The sequence below is a fragment of the Herpailurus yagouaroundi genome, unplaced genomic scaffold, assembly GCF_014898765.1.
Source record: "Herpailurus yagouaroundi ecotype Mexico unplaced genomic scaffold, PumYag 139, whole genome shotgun sequence".
Taxonomy (NCBI): domain Eukaryota; kingdom Metazoa; phylum Chordata; class Mammalia; order Carnivora; family Felidae; genus Herpailurus; species Herpailurus yagouaroundi.
Window position 1 is genome coordinate 29,074,712 of NW_024412394.1, and position 26,888 is coordinate 29,101,599.

At 35.1% G+C, this 26,888-nt stretch overlaps 1 protein-coding gene across 1 annotated transcript in view; it reads right to left on the reverse strand.

Annotated features, from left to right (window-relative positions):
• The window catches only part of LOC121030039 (migration and invasion-inhibitory protein-like), a 64,158-nt gene extending 38,359 nt beyond the window's left edge, over positions 1–25,799 (reverse strand). Inside the window, 2 exon segments of the mRNA XM_040474599.1 lie at positions 19,671–19,707; positions 25,642–25,799. Coding sequence (XP_040330533.1) covers positions 19,671–19,707; positions 25,642–25,799 — 195 coding nt within the window.
• Between the last annotated feature and the right edge of the window lie 1,089 nt (positions 25,800–26,888).

The following is a 26,888-nucleotide window of genomic DNA, read 5'->3' on the forward strand; positions in this document are numbered from 1 at the left end:
TTTTTTTTAATTTTTATTTATTTATTTTTTAATTTTTTTTTTCAACGTTTATTTATTATTGGGACAGAGAGAGAGACAGAGCATGAACTGGGGAGGGGCAGAGAGAGAGGGAGACACAGAATCGGAAACAGGCTCCAGGCTCCGAGCCATCAGCCCAGAGCCCGACGCGGGGCTCAAACTCCCAGACCACGAGATCGTGACCTGGCTGAAGTCGGACGCCTAACCAACTGCGCCATCCAGGCGCCCCTATTTATTTATTTTTGAGAGAGAGGGCACACACTGGCTCGTCCATGCCTATGGTCAGGGAAGGGGCAGAGAATCCCAAGCCTGCTCTTCACTGTATGCACAGAGCCCATATGGGTTTTGATATGAGGAATCGTGAGATCATGACCTGAGCCCAAATCAAAGGTCTAATGTTTAACTGGCTGAGCCACTAAGGCACCCCAAGGACCTTGTTTTAAATTTCAAATATTTCCCATGGTTTTAAAGAAAAGGAGAAAGAGAGAAAATATTTGAGGGAATTTGTGAAAGATTACCTCTATTACAATGCAACCTGCAATATGAGACAGGTAAAGGATATTGTAGGATGCTAAAAGGAGCATCTTATTGCCATGCTGTATTTAGCTATTACATAAGAAAAATTCTAGTATCATTCTCTACAGTGAATTCAGAAAATCCCAGAAACATGGGGCGCCTGGGTGGCGCAGTCGGTTATGCGTCCGACTTCAGCCAGGTCACGATCTCGCGGTCCGTGAGTTCGAGCCCCGCGTCGGGCTCTGGGCTGATGGCTCAGAGCCTGGAACCTGTTTCCGATTCTGTGTCTCCCTCTCTCTCTGCCCCTCCCCCGTTCATGCTCTGTCTCTCTCTGTCCCAAAAATAAATAAACGTTGAAAAAAAAAATTAAAAAAAAAAAAGAAAATCCCAGAAACCATCTTTGTGGGTCCAAAAGTAAGAAATATTTCCATATGTGTCTCCAACCTCACACTGTTGTAATTTTCTTTTTTATCCATTATTTTTAATGTTTGTTGTTTACATTGAGAGAGCACATGTACAGGAGCTTGATTGTGGGGAAGAGAGAGAGAGAGAGAGGGAAAGAGAGAATCCCAGCAGGCTCCATGGTCACTGCAGAGTCCAACATGGGACTTGATGCCACAAACCATGAGATCATGACCTGAGTGGAAATCAAGAGTCAGACACTTAACTGAGCCACCCAGGGGCTCCTGTTTTGTTTTGTTTTTGCAGGAAACTGTAAGTAACTTGAGTTAGAAAACATTTATTTTCCTTTTTCATTCCAGAAAATAGCAAATATCTGGCTATTTTTAATTTGTTGTAGAATAATTAAGTGAATTTTTGTTGGTCATGTAAATCTATAATTTTATAAACATAAAGGCAAATGGTCTCACCTGGAGAAAGCAATAGACTTTTCTTTTTCTTTTTCCCACACAACACAGGGAATTTGCTATTTAAATCATATTTTAAGAAAATAAGATCATTTTTCAAAATTTCCCCAAAGCATTTCTAACATAAAATTCTTTTTTTTTTAATTTTTTAACGTTTATTTATTTTTGAGACAGAGAGAGACAGAGCATGAACAGGGGAGGGGCAGAGAGAGAGGGAGACACAGAATCTGAAGCAGGCTCCAGGCTCTGAGCTATCAGCACAGAGCCCGACGGGGGGCTGGAACTCACAGAGTGCGAGATATGACCTGAGCCGATGTTGGACGCTTCACCAACTGAGCCACCCAGGCGTCCCATCTAACATAAAATTCTAATATATGCAAGGGGTACCTGGGTGGCTCAGTGGGTTGAGCGTCCAACTTAAGCCTAGGTGCTGATCTCACAGTTTGTGAGTTCGAGCCCCACGTGGGGCTCTGTGCTGAGCTCAGAGCCTGGAGCCTGCTTCAGATTCTGTCTGTCTGTCTGTCTGTCTCTCTGCCCCTAACCCACTCACATTCTGTCTCTGTAATTCTCAAAAATAAATAAACATTAAAATTTTTTTAAAAATTCTAATATTTGCCAATTTAAAAGTCACAAATTAGTTTCCAACAAAAACTATTATGTAGATTGAAAAGTACCTGAGTCACTTTAGCCAGTGGATGGTGATGAAGTGCAGTGTACAAAACAACACTAATGTGTGCAGTCAAGTGGTGCAGAATTTGGTGTTAGCCCTAATTTTGTTTAACATCCTCACTAACAACCGTTTAGATGTGGTAAGCAGCAGATTAATTCAGCTCACAGTGAACATAATACCCGGAAATTTTGTGAGCATTTTTCTCTCAGACAAATTTGAATTTAGTTCCTCAAAATCATTTAAAATGAGATTCACACCATATGTTTTATATATTTATTTATAAAAATACCAATCATTTAAAGTGCATCCTGAATCCAGGAAATTTCATTTAAAAGGTGTTAAGAAGCTATGTCAGTCTAAGATTTTATAAATATATGTAAAAACTTTAAGTATTTCATCTCATAACAGGAAATATGTCCATCAATCTTCAGTGGTACAATTGGATGAGAGCTTGAAAATTCCATCATTACTTATATATGCTAGAAAATGGATCATATAATAACCTAGCAACTATTTGTGCTTTAGATCATCCTTTCATGAAGGTGAAAATAAACTAAAGTAGCATAAAAAGAAACAATCATGAATTTATTATAGTGGAGTCCACATAAAAATATGTAAAGCAGGGGCGCCTGGGTGGCGCAGTCAGTTAAGCGTCCGACTTCAGCCAGGTCACGATCTCGCAGTCCGTGAGTTCGAGCCCCGCGTCGGGCTCTGGGCTGATGGCTCGGAGCCTGGAGCCTGTTTCCGATTCTGTGTCTCTCTCTCTCTCTGCCCCTCCCCCGTTCATGCTCTGTCTCTCTCTGTCCCAAAAATAAATTAAAAAAAACGTTGAAAAAAAAATATGTAAAGCAGAAGAAATGTTAAAATATTTTAAATGGTAATGCTTTGAAATGTACTATTCTGTGAGGAAAGTGGTGAAGGATCAAATTTGTTCTTTGACATGTCTTGGGATGCTGTCTTGGAACAGATCCCAGAGACAAGGGATCCACCAGAAAGCTAGTATGTAGAGCTGTCGAGGCAACAGCCAAGGAATGTGCTTCTGGCATCCAAGGTGATTGGCACTGGGTCATTGGGCATAAATCCTCTCTAGGGAACTTTACAGAAATCTCTAGTCTCCTCTTCCTACTCTTGCCACAAAGGATGACTTTCTGAAGAAGAGGAAACTTGCAGCAATTCTGTCTACTGAACAAGTCAGGATCTGTCTTTAAATTTCAAGGTGATATCTGAAAACTAAATATTGTATTGGTAGTTGATAATTGATTGATGTGACACATTTATATTTAAAGAATGAGGTATATATTGAGTTATTGGAAATGACACTGGGTTACACTGGCATTTCTGAGTCATAAGCAAGAAAGGATGAATAGAGGAAGGAGCAAGAGTTAGAAAAATGAGATGAGAATGGAAGAGTCTAGGATAGAATTTATTTTTAAAACTATCATAGACATACCGCCTCTGCTTTTAGTTAAGTCAAAAATGAATTAAGTTCTCCTAGTGTCTTGTACTGTAAGTCTATGTATTTAATGCATGAAGAAAGTAGAGGGGCAGGGTTGAAAGCGCAGGCAGTCTGGGCCCAAATTCCACAGCCAAAATTTATGAACTATGTGACATTGGTAATCAGTATACTGTCTGCCTCAAATTCTGTGTCTCCGTCTCTATCTGTCCCTACCCCGCTTGTGTTCTGTCTGTCTCTCTCTCAAAAATAAATAAACATTATTATTATTATTATTATTATTATTATTATTTTAATGGGGGCAGGGTGCCTGCATGGCTCAGTTGGTTAAACGTCCAACTTCAGCTCAGGTCATGATCTTACGTCTGGGTGGGTTCCAGCCTGTGTCAGGCTCTGTGCTGACAGCTCGAGCCTGGAAACTGATTCGGATTCTGTGTCTCCATCTATCTCTGACCCTCCTCCTCTTGCACTCTGTCTCTCTCCCTCTCTCAAAAATAAATAAACATTAAAAAATTATAAAAAAATAATGACTATTTTTCTTACAATGCCTCCAACTGAAGTTACTGTGTATGTATACACCTAATGTGTATGTGTATACATACACTGTATGTATATATATATATATATATATATAATATATATTATATATATACATACACTGTATATATATATATATAATATATTTATATATATACACATACACACATATATATGTACATAATTATATAGACCTACTTTCCATTCCTCAATAAGATTTCCTCTTCTATTCCTAACTTGGACAAACCTCTTTCTTAGGTTTGCACTTTTCGTTCTAAAATCTGACCTTTTCTCCCTCAAGACTCAACTAAACCCATACCCCCTCTTTGAAGCTTTTTTTAAAGCAATCCCAAGATTAAGAAGTTGATTCAATTTCTTCTAAAGAGCTAACTTTAGCACATGCTCTGTCATATATGGTTATTTGTACCAATAAGTTCATTTCCTTCTCTCTCAATCAGAAAGTTACTCTTAAAGATTCCTCCTATTATAGGATTATCTTTCAGTAAAAAGTGAAGAAAGAAAAATAGGAAACCAGCATTTATGTTTACTGGAGGAAAGTTGTATCTTCTAAATGATATTATCACTGATAAAATTCTTGGAACTTGTAAGATAATTGTGAATAGGTGGATAAGCATAGTCTGACAAAAAATAAGGTTTCTGTTACAAGGTAATTCATCACAACTTTAAATGGAGTAAGAACGGAATAAAAACACACAATAGATGAGCAACAGATTTTGGAAAAGGGCATGACATCCAGAAAGGCACATAATGATTGTGTTTTATATAGCCATAACTGGATAAAAACTTTCAAGAGGGACTAGGCATGAAATTTTATAAAAACATTTCTATAGCTCATTTATAGTTTGTTGTAAATAGGTGTGTTCATTTAATGGCATCATACAGTGTATATAATTTTAGAAAAGGTAACTGTTCTGTATGATGGTATATGGTTTTTATTGCTTTGAACTAGAAATAGGTTCAACTAATCCTGCTATCTGATTAGCAGTTAAAGAAAACTCCCAATTTGATAATGGATTCCAAAACCAATCTATTTTCCCTAACAGCACCTTGTAGTCTATAGCAAAAAGCTATATTTACTTATACATTACAGCTAGTACCTCTTGGCTGATGCAGCAAGAATTAGATTACTTAAAATAGAAAGCTTATGGTTTCCCAATTCAGTGATTACAAGTTAAATTAAAACTTTTATGAACAAAATTAAACCTCTTGATTTAATAATATTTTTGACTGAAGTCCCTACACCTATGTTTTGGAGTGGTGATTTGGGGCCTCAAACCTGTTTTGGTTTCAGTGTTTATGAGGAAATGTGGACACTATCAGGAAGATAATCTATTTTACAAAGTATCTGTAGAACATAGCAATTCTATCACTACTTAAAATGTATGGGAGGGCCTTTAGCAATAAAAATAGAATCTCTGCAATACAATTTCTTCAGAGAGAATATAATATCAAAATCTATGCATTTTGATAATTATCAAATCTTTGTTTGAAAGGGATGTTTAAGGATTTTATGGAAATTGGCTGGATGAATATTTCATAGGGTCTTCTACGTATTACAGTATGTAATTAGATTGAGTCAAATCATGAGAGATCTTTACATGTGGTCACATCATTTTGGCTGTTTATGGAGCTATTTTTTCTATATGTCACTTAAAATTTTATCCATATGCTTCTTTGTCCAATATAATATTATAGGTTATTTATTTAAAATATGTTACTTATTTACTTAAAATATATTATTGATAATATAGTCTCATATATCCCATGAACTTATGGGAAGCTAGCAGTTTAATATAAAGTGGCATAGCCAGTAGTCAAAATAAACCACTCCACAGGAAGAACAAACATGGGGCTATATGTGGACTTGATAGTAGAAATTGGTTCATTACTTCTTACTGTCATTAAGTAACATATAATTAGAAAGAGATTTTTTTTTTCTTTTTACCCTTCATAACATGGATGGATTTTAGTATGTGTTTGATTTGAACAGTCATGTGGAGTTAGCTTGGGGTATCAATATAGGCCATGTAAAAACCAGTATAGTGATCATCAATTGTTTTCTCAGTCAGTGCATCTCTCCATTCTTTGAGAAAGAAGCCATGTGGTTAGAATGGGGTAACATCATTAAAATCATAGTTCCCTGGTCACTGTTAATCCATCATAGATATGTATACAATATACACACTCAGCTGAACAGAAATCTTGATCAAGGTATTATTTTACTTGGGATCAAAGAAAGAATCCCATTTCCTTGCCAGTGATGGACATGTGAGATCTGTATCTGTCAGTGGCCATGTTCCTTTAACGAGGAAAATGGTCTGTGATAGAAAAAGATATTACTGGCACTAGCAAGAGTGAAACTGACAACATTTGAAGGTCCAGCACCACTGTTGCTCCTCTATGTGTCTCATGATTCAATTCCATGAGCCAATACATTCTTTTTCCCTAGGCTTGTTTTAATCGAGATCCTATTATTTTTGTCAGAAGAAAAAGTTATAAAACCATCAGAAACCTGTGTTTTGAAATTGGTATGCACTCAATGTTTATGTAATGAAAAGATAAAAACACAAGCAAAGAAAGATGATAGACAAGAAAGTAGCAGAGTTATGGCAGGAAGCAAAAGGAAGAGGAAGCATACAAAGCCTAAAAGACAGAGATCAGCCTTACTTCCATAACTGATAACTATCAGTGTAAGTTGGCAAAGGAACAACAATACTTCATTTGCATAAAACCTCAATATAAAAATACAATGTGAAAAAGAATTAGGAGGGGCGCCTGGTTGGTTCAGTTGTTTGAGCATCCTACTTCAGCCTAGGTCATGATCTCCTCATTCCTAAGTTCAAGCCCCATGTCAGGCTCTGTGTTGACAGCTCAGAATCTGGAGCCTGCTTCAGATTCTGGGTCTCTCTCTCTGTCCTCCTCCACTCAAGCTCTGTCTCTCTCTCTGTCTCTTTCTCTCTCCCAAAAATAAATAAACATTAAAAAGAAAAAAAGAATTTGGGTTTAGAAAGACTTGCATTAGAATTGTAGATTTATCACTGACTAGATATATACACTTGGGAATGTTAACTTTTTAAAATTTTAGTTTGCTCATCTGTGAAGTGGGACTAATAAAAGTAACTGTCATTAACTGTTGTAGTGGGGTAGGAGAATTATTTGCTAATGAATCTAAAGCACTTAATAAAGTGCCTATTTTTTAGTAAGACCTCAAAGTTTATTTTTATTATTACAATAAATTCAAATATATCAATTTTATTTTGTGTGTTGCAAGCCCATTGGTAAATAAAAGGTGGTTTAGGGGCGCCTGGGTGGCGCAGTAGGTTAAGCGTCCGACTTCAGCCAGGTCATGATCTCGCCGTCTGTGAGTTCGAGCCCCGCGTCAGGCTCTGGGCTGATGGCTCAGAACCTGGAGCCTGTTTCCGATTCTGTGTCTCGCTCTCTCTCTGCCCCTCCCCCGTTCATGCTCTGTCTCTCTCTGTCCCAAAAGTAAATAAATGTTGAAAAAAAAAATTTTTTTTTAAATAAAAGGTGGTTTATCCAAAAGAACTCTCGTGTGTGTGTGTGTGTGTGTGTGTGTGTCTATTCTTTAACCTAATTACAGTTAAAGCCTATTTTTAAATGAATAGCTTTATACCAGAATTTTTTAAAGTGCTGTGGATATATAAAATTTATAATTGAAATCCAAGTTTGAAGAATTACTTTATTTACTCATTTTATAAACCAATAAACATTGTGTAGAGGCTCTGTTGGGTACTGAATTAACTAAGGAATGAATTTCAGTGATTAATAAAAGAAAAACATGCTATATATATATATATATATATATATATATATATACATATATGTATATATTGCCCAAGATAATCTTACTTAATGAGAAAATAGGAATAACACTATAATAGTTAGGGCTCTCCAAAAAAAAGAAAGAAAAATGTACCAAGCAATAGGATATATACATTAATATAGAGAGAGATTTATTTTAAGGAATTGGCTTTTTGAGTGTAAGGGCTAGCAAGTCCAAAATTCATAGGCTAAATTGGCAGACTGGAAATTCAAGTAAGAATTGAAACTGCAATGTTGCATCTGAAATCCTCAGACAAGCCTGAAACTCAGGCAGGTTTTTTTTTGTTGTTGTTGTTCATTTTTGTTTAAAAGACATTTATTTGGTTATTTTTATGTTGTAGTCTCAAAGCTGAATTTCTTCTTCTTTTGAAACCATGGTCTTAGTTCTTTAAAGTTTTTAATTGATTGTATGAGGCCCACCCACACTATGGAGGGTAATCTGCATTAGTCAAAGACTACGGATTTAAATGTTAACCACGCAAAAAATACACAGCAACATCTAGACTGGTGTTTGACCAAGCAATTGGTCACCATAGCCTAGCCAAGTAGACATGTACAATTAACCATCACAATCTTTCAACTGGCAAATCTTTTGAGTGACTAAATTCCTTGGCAATAGTAATTCAATTTGCATTTCTAAGGTCTGAAGTGGAATTTCAATTTCATAGTTTTTATTGGCTTTATAAAAATGTTACCTTAACTTCCTGCAATTCAGTTTTCTCCTCCCAACAATGATGTCAAAGTAATCCTTTCCAATGTGAGGACTGACCCTTAAGAAAAACTCAATTATCCATAAACAAGTACCTTTAATGTATAAGTCATATAAAATAAAATATGTGTTCATCTATTATATTCTACTTGGCCTCCTTAGATAGATTTCCTCACTTACATAATCTATATATACATTTAATATAACCATTCTAATTAAACTAATCACACACTAACCAATAATTATCAATGTATAAATTGAATCGTATTTAATTGGACAATGTTGAAAGAAGGGATATCACCAGTGACATCCTAAGTGGCTGGGCCCAAAGAGGCTTCATTGGGTGGCATAAATTTGACTATTGCAATATGGTCTACAAAGCTCCTCAAAATTTTAAGTGAATAACTTCAAATCTAACAGGTAAACAGGTAAACAAGTTTATACAGCTCAAAAGTGGTCAAAGTAAGCTTTGAAACTTATCTAAGTCTGTCTTCTTAATAACTACTATTTCAGTTTTACTCATATAAATTCAGCAACTACTTCTTGAATTCTTACTCTGCCAGCAACTCTTAAGCGCTTAAGAGACACCCAAACGAAGATGTGCCAGCTCTCAATTAATGTAGATGTTTCATGCTGTACTCTATTCTCAAAGTCAATGTTTCTTTAACTTTTAAATATAACTTATTCCTTGAGGAAGAATAGTGACAAAAATAGACTAAGTGAGAAAAAATAGCTGACCAATTGAATCTCAGTTATATCAAGTACTTTACTAGTACTTAATCATATAAATGAAATGGAATATCTGTGTTAGATCATTAGGGCTTTATAATTACACAAGCCCAACCGTATTTAAGGAGGAAAGGAAGAAAATGTACATGATTCATCAGTAACTTAGATGCCTTCTCACTATAATAATATTCCTCATCCAATTCCATGGAATCTAATTTGACTAGTCATGTATAAGAATACAGACAGACCACATTGACTCTAAAAAATCACTGCATTATTTATTCTTATTCTGAATGGGTCTAGTACATAGAAGTTTTTGGTTTATGTCTTTCAAAATAACTTTTCATGTATGTGGATTAACAATGGCTAGAAATCTTTCGTTAGTCCTCCTGCCACTTTTCTTCCTGAGAAGTAGCATTCATGTCCTCTCCCTCTGAAACTGAACTGGCACTTTATTGTAACTACTACCCGGAAGTGGGAGTAATGCTCCTCCAATGTTGGGACTTAGCCTGGAAGAGGCCTGGCTGTTCCTACTTTTGCACTTTTCGGTGTTCTAAGTTGTAATGTAAGAGGGCAGACAATCCTGGATAAAGTACATGGGAAGGCCACAGGGAGAGGAGGTGCTTAAATACTCCACAAAGGACCAACCACCCCAGAATCCCTGCTCAGCCATCCTTCCAAACATCCCCTCAAACACAACCGAACTGTGAGTGAGCCACCTTGCATGCTCCTGCTCAGTGGAGCCCTCACCTTAGTGTAGCTACATTTATACAGAAGGACTACTCACACAGCAAAGCCCAGCCACCTCAAAGTATTGTGGGTGGTTTAAAAATTGTTGTCACTCCACACCACCTAGTTGTGGGATTTATTTTTGTAAAACAATAGGTATTTTCACCATTCTAGCAATAAGACTTCCAATTGTCTCAAAAAAAGAGTCATTCTTACAGCTAGCTGATAGTGCCTCAGAAGAGAAGGAAGATAACAGGGTCAAGAGAAATAAAATGAGCAAGATAAATTTTATGACTTTATTCCAGGTATAGTGTTTTCTTCAATTCTATATTCCTCAACCAAAAACAAAAACAAAAGCCTCTTAACTGCCTTATTTTTAATAACATATTCTAATTAAGGGACCATGAGCAATACAAACATTACTCAAATTTAACAGTTTTTGACTTTGAGCTTAAAAGTGAAAAAAAAATATTGTTATTGTGGTGATCATTTCATACTGTATACAAATATTGAGTCATGTGATAGAACTGAAACTAAGCTAATATTACACATCATTTATGCCTCAATAAACAAAAGAGAAATATCCAATATGAATTTGATTCCCCCCTAAGAAATGTTGACCAGGCCATGAAGTCTGAAGCTCAGAGTTCTCCTCTAAGCTCATTCACCTTTTTGGTAGAATACATTTCTATGAGCAGTAGGGCTGAGTTCTTCATTTTCTGTTAGTGATCAGCTGGGGAGCACTCAGCTCCTGGAGACTGCAGCAGTTCCTTGCCATGTAACCTCATAGGTCACAGAATGGATGTTTGCTTTCTTTCAGGCCAACAAGGTATGACTCTTTGACTTTTACCCACTTTCCAAAGCTCCCTTGCTTAGGTCAGGCCTACTCATGATAATCGCTTTTTACTTTAGAGTCAACTCAGCGAGATCCTAATCAGGGAAATTTTGTTCTATACTATTTGCAAGTTTAGGTCCCACTTTAGGGGAAGGAACCATGCAGGATGGTTCCCACAACAGAGTGGGAATCTTGGGGGCCACCTAACAACTGCCTAACATGGAATGCTATTGACACCCATAATTATTACTTCCATTTTCACAAGTGTAATTCTTATCTATTCATAGTTTTGTGAATCATAGATTATAAAAGGGCATCATTATCATAGTGTCCATGTAGGAGAATCCTTTGTGTATTGCATATTTTTATTATAATATCTGTTGTTTAAGTATATATATATGTATAGATACATATGCACATACACACATCAAAAATATGTACCCCAACATTCCTTTAATCTAATCCTAATCCACATAATATTACTTAAAACTTCAGCTATGGGTTTGTATCCATTTATCTTTCAAAGAGTTTGGATTATTTACATCACCATTGGCTCCATCTTATGCTACACTGTAGCTCCACTGTATTTTGATCTAACATTGTACATAATACATTCAGATAGCTACTAGGCTACAAAGTTTCTGCTCCCAGAAATATTTTCCTCTAGATAAAAAGCAGATATCAATCATTCTATTTATCACCTATCATTTATTTATTGTATCTAAGAGATAAGGTCAGTACAGTTGATCCCTGAACAACACGAGGTTTGGGGTGACAACTCCCATATAGTTGAAAACCTGCATGTAATTTTTGACTCCCCTAAAACTTAGCTAATAATGGCCTCCTGCCAAAGGGTAGGCTTACCAATAACATAAATGGTCAATTAACACTTATTTTGTGTGTTATATGTTTACATACTGTTTTTTTACAATAAAGTAAATAAATGAAAAGAAAATATTATTAAAAAATCCTAAGGAAGAGAAAATACATTTACAGTACTGTACTGTATTTCTTGAAAAGATTCTGCATATAAGTGGACCCTTGCAGTTCAAATCGATGTTGTTCAAAAGTCAACTGTATAAATGTCGAATGATTGGAATGAAAAATTAGTGATGTAAAAATTTAGAGAAATTACATATATACTTTGTTTATTGGTTATCCTCTATCACTTAATCAGTTAAATAACTGAAGAGATTGAAAACATGTACTATAAATGGGCCTTTCTATTTATGTTGTACTAAATTCAATTTTATTCATATATATTTCCCTTTTATTGAAGTATATCACAATATAATTCAATGAATTTAGTATAACTAGGTATTCTGTGGCTCCTTTTCCAGTGTCATTGTATCTTTCTTTTGGTACCTATATTGAAGGTGTATAGGATGAATTCTTCATCTTAACACACTAGACAATAGGTAAGCAATTGTTACTTTTTATTGTTATTCATCAGCTCTGGAGCACTAGGTGGATTTTCTGAATGCCATTACAAAGAGAACCTTATTTATGATATACTCTTGAGAGCAGAGTCAGAAATACATTTAGAATGTGATAAGATATTTTGCTTAGTGATGCATAACATTATAAAGATATTTCAGCAAACATCATTATAATTTTCTTCTCATGCAACATTTTAGTGCTGACGAACTTGGACATTGTCCAAAAAAAAGATAAAGAATAAATACTCCAAAACCTGTGCAATTCCATATTTTACCTCCTTCTTGTATACTGACATATACTGTAATTTTAATATATAGACAGGTCAGTCCATGAATTAGACATACACAGTTCTGAAAATAATAATCATTAAAATAGTTTCCATCACTTCTCTCATACACACGCAAAATCTTGTAGTAAAAAAGGCAGAACTAGTCAAGACATATGAATGAAATTATTAAGCCTGGGTACTAATGCTAAACTTGCTGAAAGGTAAAAGTGAGGACTTATTTTAACCTTTTCTAAAGGCATCACCTAAGGCTTTCAAATTCCTCCTGATATTGTAGGCAGATTTACCACAATGGCCACCTGAATGCTTTCCCCATAGGAATTAATTGACTTTATCTTGCAGAGGATAATATTTCTAGATCACGTTTTATTTCACCTTGAGTCTGACTTATAGGATTGTTTCATGTGAAACTGTGCCAATTATTAGAATTACTTTGTATTTTACAACTGTATTATTTTAATGCAAATGATAAAATGCATAAGAAGGAAAGCCATATAAATATTGCTCAGACATCACTTTTTTTTTTCCTGCCGACTGCTGAGAGCTAAAAGCTCTCTATTATCAATGATGAATATGTATTCAATGGGGAACTCCATTTCAGACAGAGCCTTTCACCTGTAAGCTAACTGGGAGATTCAGTTTGCAAATGCAACACCTAATGGAGTTCTCTTATTAGATCCACAAACAAAGTGGTTTTAGACACAGTCTCCAGTCAATCTCTGCTAATGATTAATAGGTACAAATGTCACAGGAAGTAGAGCCACTGAATTTACAAAACCTCTTTGGTAAACTAATTTTTAAAAGTTATGCTTAGTGTCTCCCTATCCACAGAAGTTTTGAATACTAGTTACAGATTATTAAGATATTTTGTATGTTTTTTTAATTTCCTTTAAGGTAGTTATACAATATTACTTAATATTATTATAATACAGTGCTCATTTTAATTTTATAATACTTTGCTTTCATGTTTGCATTATACCATAGGTAAGACTGGTAAAAAATTTTTAGAGTTTGAATTGTCATCTTTTTATAGACTTACACAACAATCAAACTCTTTCATCATTCCCTGTGTTCTAGTATCATTTAAAAATATAGAATAAACTGTTGCTAGAATTCACATGTATAACTCTCTGGAATTTAAATTATTTTTGAAAGTTTTATTTTTCAGTTTTCTTTTTTTTTAATTACTTTCTGTTCAGAATTTCTGCAAAATAATCTTGGAATTTTTTTTTTAACAGAAAACATCAATTCCATTATCTTTTCAAGTTTGATGGTATAGAACAGCACTGATTTTAATATTTTGGATTCTCCATATATCTTATTTATATTGTGTCACATTTATAATATTTTTGTTAGTTTTTTTTTTTTTTTTTTTTTTTTTTTTTTTTTTTTTTTTTAGAGACTGAGAGAAAGAGGGAGAGAGGGCATGTGAGTGGGGGAAAGGGGCAGAGGAATAGAGAGAGAATTCCAAGCAGGCTTCATGCTCAGCACAAAGCCCAGTGCAGCTCATTCTTCACAACTGGGAAATCATGACCTGAGCCGAAATTAGGAGTCAGATGCTTAACTGAATGAGCCACGCAGGAGCCCCCCTTTGTTAGATTTTTGAAGATTTTTTTAATGTGCCCATTAAAATAACCACTTATTTATTTATTATTCTTATCATTTTCCATAGCATAGAAATAGCATGGGTTTCTTTTTATTAAATGTTTACCTCAATATTCTTCGGGTATACTTTGCTGCATTTTATTGTACTTTGCAAGTTGAAGGCTTAGTTTTTTTTTTTTTTCTTACTTGATGACAATAGGATTTTTTGTGATACATTTACTTGCAATGGAGCTTTTAGTTTATCTAATAACTTTTTACAAGCAAGTTACTGAATGTTACTGTATTCCTTTCCTAAACACCTTCAATTGCAGTTTCTCTTATTTTGAGTTATTTAGGATTTAGTATGTTCATCAAATCTTTTTTTTTTATAAACTTCCAGGATACATTAAGCCATTCTATAAGTTATTATTAATTATTTTTAAGTTGAAATCTAATTTTAAATTTTCTTTCAATTATTTTAAGAGGTCATTATCTGTTCTATTATTTACTTTAGGATGCACTGATATTTGAGTATGTGTGTCCCAGAATATGAGTGAGATGAGAAATATTCATGGATATACATGAAATCTAATTTTAAATTTTCTTTAAATTATTTTGAGAGGTCATTATCTGTTCTATTATTTACTTTAGGATGCACTGATATTTGAGTATGTGCGTCCCAGAATATGAGTGAGATAAGAAATATTCATGGATATGTGTGATGCGTATGTGTGCATGAGTGTGAGAAGGAGAGAGAGAGGAAAAGGAAGAGAGCAAGTAGGCATGCACACACAAGCATGTTCAGGAGTAGATTCAGAGGAAAGAAACACACTATAATTCAATTGAATATTCAATGACATATCAAATTAAAATTTCAGCAACATTTAAATTACACATTAAATGTTTTAATTTTTATTATATTTCATAAATGTTTAATCTTTGCAACATCTCTGTGACAGAGATCCTCTTAGACCAAGTCTTGGTTCCGTTGGGCCTTGTGTCAGATTACGAGCAAAGATGGCGCTCCTATTCAGAAAAAGAGGAGCCTCTGTGACTGCTGTGCCCAATAGAATATGGGGAGGTGATGCAGCAATCATTCTTGACTTTTGGGGATTTGGCAATTCCTGCTGCCTTTCTGTCAGAGCCCTACACTGCCACATCAGTAGTGTAAGTATCTTCAGGTAACCATGCTGTGTAAAGTCTAAGGTAGGCAAGGGGAGAAGGCTGTAAGAGAAAGAGAGACATAGAGAGAAAGAAGATGGAAGTCTGGTCAGACCCCAGTTGTTCTGGTTCCTAGCTGTTGAAGTTCTCCCACCTGTGGAAACAAACATGATGGAGCAGAGATGAGCCACTGAATTCTTTTAAGCCACATAATGTGAGATATAATAATAAATTGCTGACTTACATGTTAAATATGTTATACACTAATAACTAAAGGGAATAGTCATTTATTTCCCTTTCTCAGTCTTTCATGTTTTTGAGAGGAATATATTACGTGGTTATTATAATGATAATTTTTTCCTTCTAAAATACATCTAACATAACGTATATGGTTATCTTCATATATTGACTGCTATTTTCTATTAGAAATATAAATGTAAAATGAGCACAGTGTCAGTATAATCTTTATCTTAGTAGATGTAATTACTTTAATAGTTTCCTTCACTTTATAATTTTTAAATATATAGTGACCTTAATAATTTTCTGTTTAATACCCAATATTTAAACTATTTTATCTTTTAATCACATCCATTAAAATAGATTCACTTCCATTAAAATAGAATATTTAGTCGTTAAAAATAAAAACACCTTTCATATATACTTAATTTTTTTCATCTTATTTTTATTTCCATCAGCTGTAGTATGCCTGGAAATGTTCCTTCTCCCCAAATAGCATTTGTGTCTCTAGTAACTTGAATGACTACTTGGACAGGTATAATATTTTGGGTTTATAATCTTTTTTTTTTTAAATAAAATACATTGCAGAATCAATATCTATTGGCATTTAGTGAGGAAGGTGGCATTTGCTGGGAATCTAATTTTTATTCATAAGTGTTTTATATTTTCTATGTTGGATATATTCAGTGTGATGATTTTTATAGAGTGAAAAGGATAGGTGATATAGATTAAATATAAATATAGATATTTATTAAGTATTATTAAATATTATTATTAAATATAGATATTTTTAATGTAATAAGGTTGTTTTTGTTTTTGTTTAATTTTTTTTATTTTCTGATTTGGTTTTCCACAATGAATCACTCATTACATTTATTTGAACATTTTCTCTCCCTCCTGTTCCAACTACCTTAGTTAAGAAATACAAGTATGGGAGCGCCTGGGTGGCGCAGTCGGTGAAGCGTCCGACTTCAGCCAGGTCACGATCTCGCGGTCCGTGAGTTCGAGCCCCGCGTCAGGCTCTGGGCTGATGGCTCAGAGCCTGGAGCCTGTTTCCGATTCTGTGTCTCCCTCTCTCTCTGCCCCTCCCCCGTTCATGCTCTGTCTCTCTCTGTCCCAAAAATAAATAAACGTTGAAAAAAAAATTAAAAAAAAAAAAAAGAAATACAAGTATGGAGTGGTCTCTTTCATTTATCTACCACAGGGCTGTTCATTTTCTTACCATTCTCATCTGCTCCCTAACAATTAGCTCTGAATTCTGGGGCTGGGAGAATTTCTTACGTTTATTTCCTACTTTACCATCATATTTTTTTGCAGCATAAAAACAGTTGTTTGCTGAGTACTGCAGTTTCCAATTCACCATGTGACTCTTTCATTTGAAAGCAATCTTTCTTTAGGGTTTTCTCTTTATAGATCTCTTGAAAAGATGAATCCTAATTTGTATAAAATCCTAATTTGTCCTATTTCTTAGAACAACACTATTAATAGGTATGATGTTATTTTCTTAGCTCACACTTGTAGAATGAAATCTATGCATTGTTAATAAGAGTTAATAGCAAATTCAAGTTGAGATTGGATTGTCAAAGATTGATATAGGTCCTAGTGCAAATGTCTAAGGACATACGAGGTGAGAAAAGAAAATTTTAGATATAATTTAGAGATTTTTTACCACATTAGAAAAGAAATGCTATAAACTAGGGAGAGCTGGGAAGTGGGGTGTGGAGCTGGAACACTAGCGTCAGTCACGGCAGGGAATTTTGCCTTCTGCCTATGTGTGTCTTTTCAATGGGTGGTGTGGCAGCCAGGAGTCAGCCTCAGCAGGGTCCCTCGTGCTTGCCTGGAATATCTGACTTCTTGAGAGCCAACTACAGCATATCTCCTGATTTTGCCTGTCAGAGCCTTCTGTTCCAAGAGGGCTCCAAGTCTAAGCCAAGAATAAACCCTGCCAGATGCACTCTCCTTTTTCTGGATTAAAGCACCCAGAATGTTTTCCCAGTGGCATTCCCAAGGTGGAAAACTCACTCCCAGTTTTCCCATGGTTCATCTTATGAATACAAATGGCACTCTGCCAGCATTTGACCTGACATGCTTTTCAGATAAAAAGTAAGACATAAATTTGTTATTATTTTGTTTCCTTACACTCTACATAGCAAACAATTGTTTAATACTTCTAACATGGTGAGAAAACACTCCCCAATTTCATGTTTGTTTAGGTTTCTCTCCATTTTGTATTTCATTTGTCATTTCAGTTATAGGCAGGGTGGGAATGGCTAGAGAGTAACTAGGTGGAGGCCTGTGTCCAGGTTGACATCTCAACAAGGATATCTGCTCTCTATTTTAAACACAGATATTCTTTTTTTTCAATATATGAAATTTATTGTCAAATTGGTTTCCATACAACACCCAGTGCTCATCCCAAAAGATGCCCTGTTCAATGCCCATCACCTACCCACCCCTCCCTCCCACCCCCATCAACCCTCAGTTTGTTCTCAGTTTTTAAGAGTCTCTTATGCTTTGGCTGTCTCCCACTCTAACCTCATTTTTTTTTCCTTCCCCTCCCCCATGGGTTTCTGTTACGTTTCTCAGGATCCACATAAGAGGGAAAACATATGGTATCTGTCTTTCTCTGTAAATACAGATATTCTTATCAGACATTAGTTCTTAGAACTTGAAGTTATCTTCTGTTTATAATGCACAGTACAAAAATAGAAATTTCTTTCAACTTTAAAAGTCTCTTTTGGTAGAAGTTCCCTTTAATATAAAATAGCAACAAAGAAGCATTGATATTGAGACAAGTATTAGAAAAGTCATGCTGCATCTTAGGAAACTACATATAAGTTTTGTTATTTTTATTTTTCATTACTTCCAAGACCCTGGTAAAGAAACAATTTCTCTATGCCTAATATAGTACTTATAAAATGAGCAAAGAACTAACCTTTTCCTATTTGACGGAGTAGAGTAATCAGTACCTATTCAGTATCAAGTGATAGAAATTGATGGAAATGTAATTAAAAGTTTGTGAGAGAGAGAGAGAGTGACAAAGGAAATAATCCGGCACATAAAAGTGAATGCCCAAGGAATTCTCTGCTTAAGGAGAGCTGAATCCGAAGGATCAAATGTAAGCTCTGTTTATTTCTATATCTGCTGCTTTTGTTTGCAGAAGTGGCATAGCCTAGGGCTTAAAAACAACTGATAGATGTTATTGTGAATATCATGGCTAAAATCAACATTATCCCTAGCACATGATTCTATGTTATAGTTTAAAGTGGTTTTATTGTTTTGTTATTTTTTCATAGTACATAAGAGAATAATTTCATTCAATAATAACATATTGATCACCTATAATGTGTCAGGCAATAAGTTGGTCACCAAAGCACACAAAGATCATAAGAAAGTTTGTCCTTCAATTTGTCTCTATTTCAGAAAATGAAATATGGCATTAATAACTAATTAGTAAAGATGACATATATTACAAAATGAAATTAATATTAAAGAGTGCCCCTACTGTCCACATAAAAACACATTTTACTCAAAATCTATATGATAAAAAAAAATTAGCACACCATTCCTCCTTCATTAGATGGAAACTGTGTACGAAATCATTCGTCCTGAGGCCAGTGGTTATAGAAGTTTATAGGGTTATGGAAAGCTACAGAAATGTTAATGCACAGTTTTTATGTTTTTAATAGTCCTCTCCTGATAGAGCAGTAAATAATAACTTCCTCTAATGAAGGTTTACACTGTGTCAACCTGCTGTCTTTTATTGCTTTGAAACTCCCTCCAGATAACCCACGTCCATCCTGGGCCTGTGCTCTTGTACCCACATATTGTCAAGAGCTGAGCTGGAGAGAACTGGTTGATGAAAATGGCAAGCCAAATTAAAGTAACCTTTCTGACTTTATGCACTAGCTGCAGTACTATAAGCAAGAAACCAGGAATAAAGCATCCACACCATCAATGTTCCATTTATACCCACAGAACCACACCAAGTGAAGGTTCAGTTAGGTTGGGGAATCATCTCATTGCCAGGGTATACCTGAATAAAAGGCTTCTGAGACTCGATGAACCTGGATCTGAGAGGAAAAGGGTAAAAGTGGAAAAGTACCAAGTACTGAGTCAAAGTAGAGAAAGGTATTTTCAAGGCATCTCACCTCCCCATAATAAAGCAGAGGCAACTGAAAGAGGCCTCCACTGAAAGCCCCCACAAGGTAGCCTCCAAATTGAGGCATGTGGGCTACATAAGCAGCTATGCTTAGGAGCATGTTCAACCAGGGGGCACCTGTGTCCTTAACTGTAACTTCCTTAAGACTTACCGCAGGGCCCTAGCTGTAGTTCAATTTTGTGTGGAGAGGACAGTCTTGCACCGTGAGACCTGGCAGTTAAGTCCTATGGAATCGCCTATGGTTAGGCTTAAAAAAAATCTCACACAGGATTTTGGCCTTATTTATTTAAGAGAGCACACTTGAAAATTTTCCTTTTCCTTCGCTTTCTCCTGCAGTTGACATTTCAAACCTGCATTTGAAATTCATACCATTGGATGTCACTATTTTATTTAACTTGTTACTCATTTGCACACCCAGTAAACCGTCAGGGTGCCCCACAGTTATGTCTTTGAGCATCTTTTCCACTCTGAACTATCCTTCTCTCTTTTGATTTCACAATGCCTAACATGGATCACTTACAAATGTCTATTTCTTGCTCAGACTACCTTTCAGAATTCAATACATAATTTTAGCTTTCGTTTGGCCATATTCTTTAATATGTCACACAGGAACAACTTCAGACACATCATTGGTTAGTATCTGTCACCTATCACATCCATTAGTCACTGAGTGTTGTTGAATATATTTTTAAAATAATTCTTGATTGTCTCCAGCACATCTCACGCTTCATTTGTTGTAGGTCTTTTTTATTGGTCTCCATGAAATTTTGTGTTTTTATTCCAATTTTGATTTCCTGTTCTCTTTCTTTCTGCTTTCAATTCTTTCTACTGATAACAGGTCTTTTCAGCACGTGTATTGGTCAAGTCTATCTTAAATCTTAAAATCTTAGAAGCTCTCTGATGTCCCCAAGATAGACTAGTTCTAGACTCTAATTTTCTATTCCTTTCAAATTCTGACTAAAACATAGCAACTTGAGCTTTTAATTTTTCTATTTTCAGATTATCTTTCTTTGCTATTCATACCTTTGAACAAACTCTTTTTCTTGACTGAGAAACATCCATCATTTTCAACTCCCATGTAGCTATTAAATAGGTTTAATTTAAATATCACCTTCTATCTCTCCTCAGGGATTACTCTGTATACACCTCACAGAGCTAATAATCATCATAGCATTCTCTGATTATGTGTTTACAGGTTGATTTCCTTGCTAGATTGTGAACTACTCAAAGGCTGGATGTTTCATTCATTTCTGTGTTTCTAGATACTAAATATGTGTCTGACACATAAAAAAAGCTAATGCATGATTTTACATAAAGGAATATTAATTTTAAAATACTTATGATTGCTAAAGTACTAATATATTTTGCAAAATATAGACGTATTTTAGTAAAAATCCCCTTGTAAGATATATACATTTCCTTTTTTACAGCTAATACTGCCTCCTATTGTCATATTCAAAAGCATTTATCAAGGAGACATATTTATCTGTATAAAGTATCACATGCTGTAAATAATGCTTTCAGCATATTTCCTATCCTCTAGAAAATTAAAAATTAAGACATATGGTTTATCCCTGAATTAAGATACTTTGCCAAGAAAAATTCACAAGTATTTGCTTAGAAAAATGTGTGAGAAAAAATTAATTAACTACATGAAATATTTTCAATATACTAAATTTATTTTCCCCAATGTATAATTTCTATATCCAGTGAAGCATGAACAATAATGATACCTGTCTGCTTTTGTAAATACAACTTACATTGTTTTACTTCACATTAAAATAGAAACTATTATTAAATAAGCTAAAGTGCTGTAAATATAATTTAATTTTAAATATCAAAGCTGTCGTGTAACAAAGTACCATTACATGTCAATGACTTTTTAAAAAGTTTCACTTAAAACAGTAATAACAAAAGTTATTACAAAGCTAAAATTTTATTTTTTTTTCAACGTTTTTTTTTTTTAAATTTTTGGGACAGAGAGAGACAGAGCATGAACGGGGGAGGGGCGGAGAGAGAGAGGGAGACACAGAATCGGAAACAGGCTCCGAGCCATCAGCCCGGAGCCTGACGCGGGGCTCGAACTCACGGACCGCGAGATAGTGACCTGGCTGAAGTCGGACGCTTAACCGACTGCGCCACCCAGGCGCCCCAAAAGTTAAAATTTTAAACTCATGGCAAGCTTAATCAAGTTGTTCTTCATTGCTTGAAATTATGCAACAACTAATTTTTCAGTATGCAAATTAGTGTCAAGTGAAAAATTTCAGGAATACGTACCACCCTTAAACTGTAGTAAAATGGCTCATTAAAAAATACACTTTTATGTAAATCATCATTTCTACTCATCTAACCAAATTCCAACAAAAAATTTAGAATATGTGTGGTATATGTTTAAGATCTGTTAAGAATTACTAACTTTAATCACTGCTAAATTGAATGCTAAGCCTAGTTGACTTGATAGCCAACCGTTTTGGAATATTAGAAAGTATATAGTATTTGGAGCATGAATACATAGGTTCAAGGACAAGCTGTGATACTTACTTATGATTTCACCAATGAGGGGGCACTTAACTTCCCTGACATTACTCATGTGAATTACACACACACACACACACACACACACACACACACACACATTGTGCTACTTTGTTCAAATCTTAGCTATATGCACAACTAAAGTGTGAGAAAACTATAGTTTTTTAGAAGACAGTGATGGAGCAGTTAATGATAGATGAAGGTAGAGACAACGTATAACAGACACTTTCTGTGGATAACATATAACCAAAACTACAGAATTAGAGGAGAAATTGGACAGCATGGAGTTCTTGGCACACTTTGTCTACCCAAAACATTCTAGCTAATTAAAGGATAAACAAATACATTAACTGGAAATTAAATCAATGCTGCTAATAGTACACTGTCTTTTTCAGAGTTCGTAGTTTGTCAGGCAGCTTTTTCAAGCCTGAGTCTAATTGTAAATTTTGGACAAGTTTTTAAATCTCTGTGCACCTTAATTTCTGATTAAAAAAATGTTACAAGAGGATAGGGGCTTGGGTGCCCAGTGGTTCAGTCAGTTAAGCATCTGACTTTGGGCTCAGGTCATGATATCATGGTTCATGAGTTCAAGTCCAGCATTGGGACCTATTTCTCCTCAATTGTAGACATTCTTCCAGTACTACACTACATAATACACCTATCATGAGTCTGGTTTATATCCATTAAATGTTACAGCTGCAATGGATAGCAGGAATATTACTGGAAGCCATCCATATACCTAAGTAGTTATTCATGACTTTACAATACATAGAAATTATGGGAATCATAAAAATATATTCCATTACCTCCAAACTAAATGTGTTGCTAACTCAACCTCTCTTTTGTCAGAATCTTAAATGTCCATGGTCATTCTAGCACTATCAAACTGGAGAGATATTAAGATCAATGGAAATCAAGATGGGAAGAAACAATATTCTTTACATATTGCAATAAAAATATTTTACTTTCACAAACTTTATAAAAATGTTTGCAAGGGCACCTGGGTGGCTCAGTTGGTTAAGCGTCTGACTTTGGCTTAGGTCATGATCTCACAGTTCAGGAGTAGGAACCCGGCGTCGGGCTCTGTGCTGTCAGCTCAGAGCCTGGAGCCTGCTTCAGATTCTGTGTCTCCCTCTCTCTCTGCCCTTCCCCTGCTTGTGCTTTCTATCTCTCTCTTTCTCTCTCTCCCTCAAAATTAAAATAAAAACATTAAAAAAATGTATGCACATATGAACACATTAGTAAGACTCCACACAAGTTAGGGGTCCTAACATTTAAATTTTATTAACCTTATGGTAAAATCTGTTTCCATTAGCACATCTTCCTGTTTTTTTTTTTTATCAGCGTTTTTGAATAGAGAAATATGCAATGTTCACATCAATACCCCTAACTAACACTCTTACAGCTGACTATGACAGCTGAATCATGCTGTGTTCTCCTTTTAATTTTCCTGTGCAACATCATTTTGATAACTTCTTTGGTTGCTCGAGTTAATATTTGTCTTATGTGTATGTTTACTTCATTTCCTATGTACTTATCATTAAGTTTCTATCACATTATTCTCTGGTTGTTTAAAATTGTTTTCAATGCTTTTAAAACATCATGTTTTTAAGCAACCTTTTGAAAAAGCTCTCTCTCCTGCAAAGAACTGACCCTTTCGCATCTGCAGGTCTGCTATAGCGCTCTCATCCTGTGATCTCCTTGATGATAATTCTAGGAGTTTCCTTTATTCTTTTGTGCTCCAGTCCTCTGTTCACTAGATCCCACAGTTTTTTTTCTTTTTTAGTTTCCTCCCTAAATGTATGCGAAATATTTCTTCCTCTACTTTCTTGGCAAATGGGATGAGGAGGAGATCTTTTGAGAATCGAATACCTAAAAAATTTGTATATTAAAAACTTGTATTTAAGTACTAATTTACTGAGCATAGAATTCTAGGCTATCCATAGAATTCTAGCTGGAAATATTGTTTTTCCTTAAAACTTTGAAGATATTGCTCGATGACATAGTGGCTTTCAGTGTTGCTGATGGCTAACATTGTGACCCTTGAACTCATGTGTAAACTCTTCCCTAAGAGAGAAAAACAGAACAAAATAAAACACAGAGTCTCAAAATTCATTAAGGTGAGATGATATAGTTAAAAACCTGTAGAGAACGGTCTTTTGCAGCCATAGCTATAACAAGAATTTGGCTGAGAGGTAGGGCACAGAAAATATCTCATAAGTGTGTCAAAGTTAAAGTACATCCTTGTGAAACTCAAGAACACTGTGGATAAAGAGAAGATTTAGAGAACTCCTATAGAGATAGAAATCAAGTTATATACATCAACAATCAGAATGGCTTCAAACTTCTTAATCACAACACTGGAAACCAGGGAACAGTCCTGAAGTATTAGGACATCTAAATACCCCTATAGGGTTGATCTCTAGCTGTCCACAGCAGTGATTACACATTCTATGCTGATTTTTTTCTTGCTTTCTGTTTTCGGCTTCCCTGCCACCCCTAACCCCCATACCCCTTTCCTTTCAGGAATCATCTCCCAAACAACCTACAGCCAAATCCTTATCTCATGCTTTACTTTCAGCACCGAGGTTGACAGAATACATTTATTGACTAGGGACTATATGACCCTTTTAAACCAAATACTACATTTCTATAATTCTGTAAAATTTTCTTTATTTGTTTGAAGTTTTCCCCTTTTTTCTAAAATTTATTTTATTTGTGTATGGAGCATCCTGGACACATCCTTTATTATTATTTTTCAATCTGCTTTCTCCAACTTGTCTCCCCTTGTCTTCTTTTGCCCTTATTCTTATTATTTTATTTTATTTTTTTTAACATTTCTTCATTTTTAAATTTTTTTTTTTCAACGTTTATTTATTTTTGGGACAGAGAGAGACAGAGCATGAACGGGGGAGGGGCAGAGAGAGAGGGAGACACAGAATCGGAAACAGGCTCCAGGCTCTGAGCCATCAGCCCAGAGCCTGACGCGGGGCTCGAACTCACGGACCGCAAGATCGTGACCTGGCTGAAGTCAGAGGCTTAACCGACTGCGCCACCCAGGCGCCCCAACATTTCTTCATTTTTGAGAGACAGAGACAGAGCATGAGCAGGGGAGGGACAGGCAGGGAGGGAGACACAGAATCCGAACCAGGCTCCAGAGTCTAAGCTGTCAACACAGTCTAACATGGGGCTTGAACTCAGGAACTGTGAGATCATGACCTGAGCTGAAGTCAGACACTTGATGGACTGAGCCACCCAGGCGCCTCTTGCCCTTATTTTTAAATTAATTTTTTGAGAATTGTAGATTCACCTGCAGTTGTGATACACAATATAGAGAAACTCCATATTCCTTTTATCCAGTTCCTCCAATGGTAACATCTTACAAAACTCTACTACAATATCACAACCAGGTTGTTGCCAGTGATAGTCACAACACAGAATATTGCCATCACCACCAGGACCCCTCATGTTGCCCATTTGTAGCCCACCCATTTCTCTCCCACTCCTAATCCCTAATCAGTCACTGGAAACTACTAATAAATTTCTTATCTCTAGAATTTTAATATTTCAAAAATGTTATATAATTTTTTAACATTGTATTTATTTTTGAGAGACAGAGCATGGGGGGGGGGGGAACCAGAGAAAGACAAGGAGATGCAGAATAGGTTTTTTTGATTAGTTTATTTTTTCTTATTAAATTTTTCTTTTGTTAATTATCTTTTCCTTGTCAAATCTCTTTGATTTATGTCCCCTAAATTTTCTTCTATGAGGTTTTTCTGAAAGTTTTGTAGTTTTACATTGTATATTTAAATCTATGATCCATACTGAGTTATTTCTGCATTAGATATTAAACTTAAGTTGTTTCATGTTTGCCTATGAATAATGCCTCGGCATTATTTGTTGAAAAGATCTTTCCTCCATTGAATTACTTTTCTACCTTTGTCAATAATAGCTGCATATGTTTATGTGAATCTACTTCTGGGTTCTTTATCTGTTCCATAGTGTCCCTTAACAAATACCACAGTCTTTATTGTTGTGACTACATAAGTCATGATATCAGGTGAACTTTTTTTTCCCACTTTATTCATCTTTTCCTAGATTATTTTAACTATTCAAATTCCTTTGTCTTTCCCTATATTTTACTATCTATCTATCTAGATAGATAGATAGATAATAGCAAGATATATATACACATATACACAAATATATACATATATATACACATACACGTGCGCGCGCGTGTGTGTGTGTGTGTGTGTATACACAAAATATCTTGCTGGGATTTTAATAAGATTTGCATTAAATCTTTACATCAGTTTGGAGAGAATTGCCATTTACTGTATTGGCATAAACATAGCATGTTTTTGTATTTACCTTCTTGATTTATTTCATCAGTGATGTGCATAAACCATAAACATAGCATGTTTTTGTATTTACCTTCTTTGATTTATTTCATCAGTGATGTGCAGTTTTCAGCATACAAATCTTATGTAGGTTTTGTTAAATTTGCACCTCAGTATATATATGTTATTTTGTAATTGTGGGTGACATTTTATT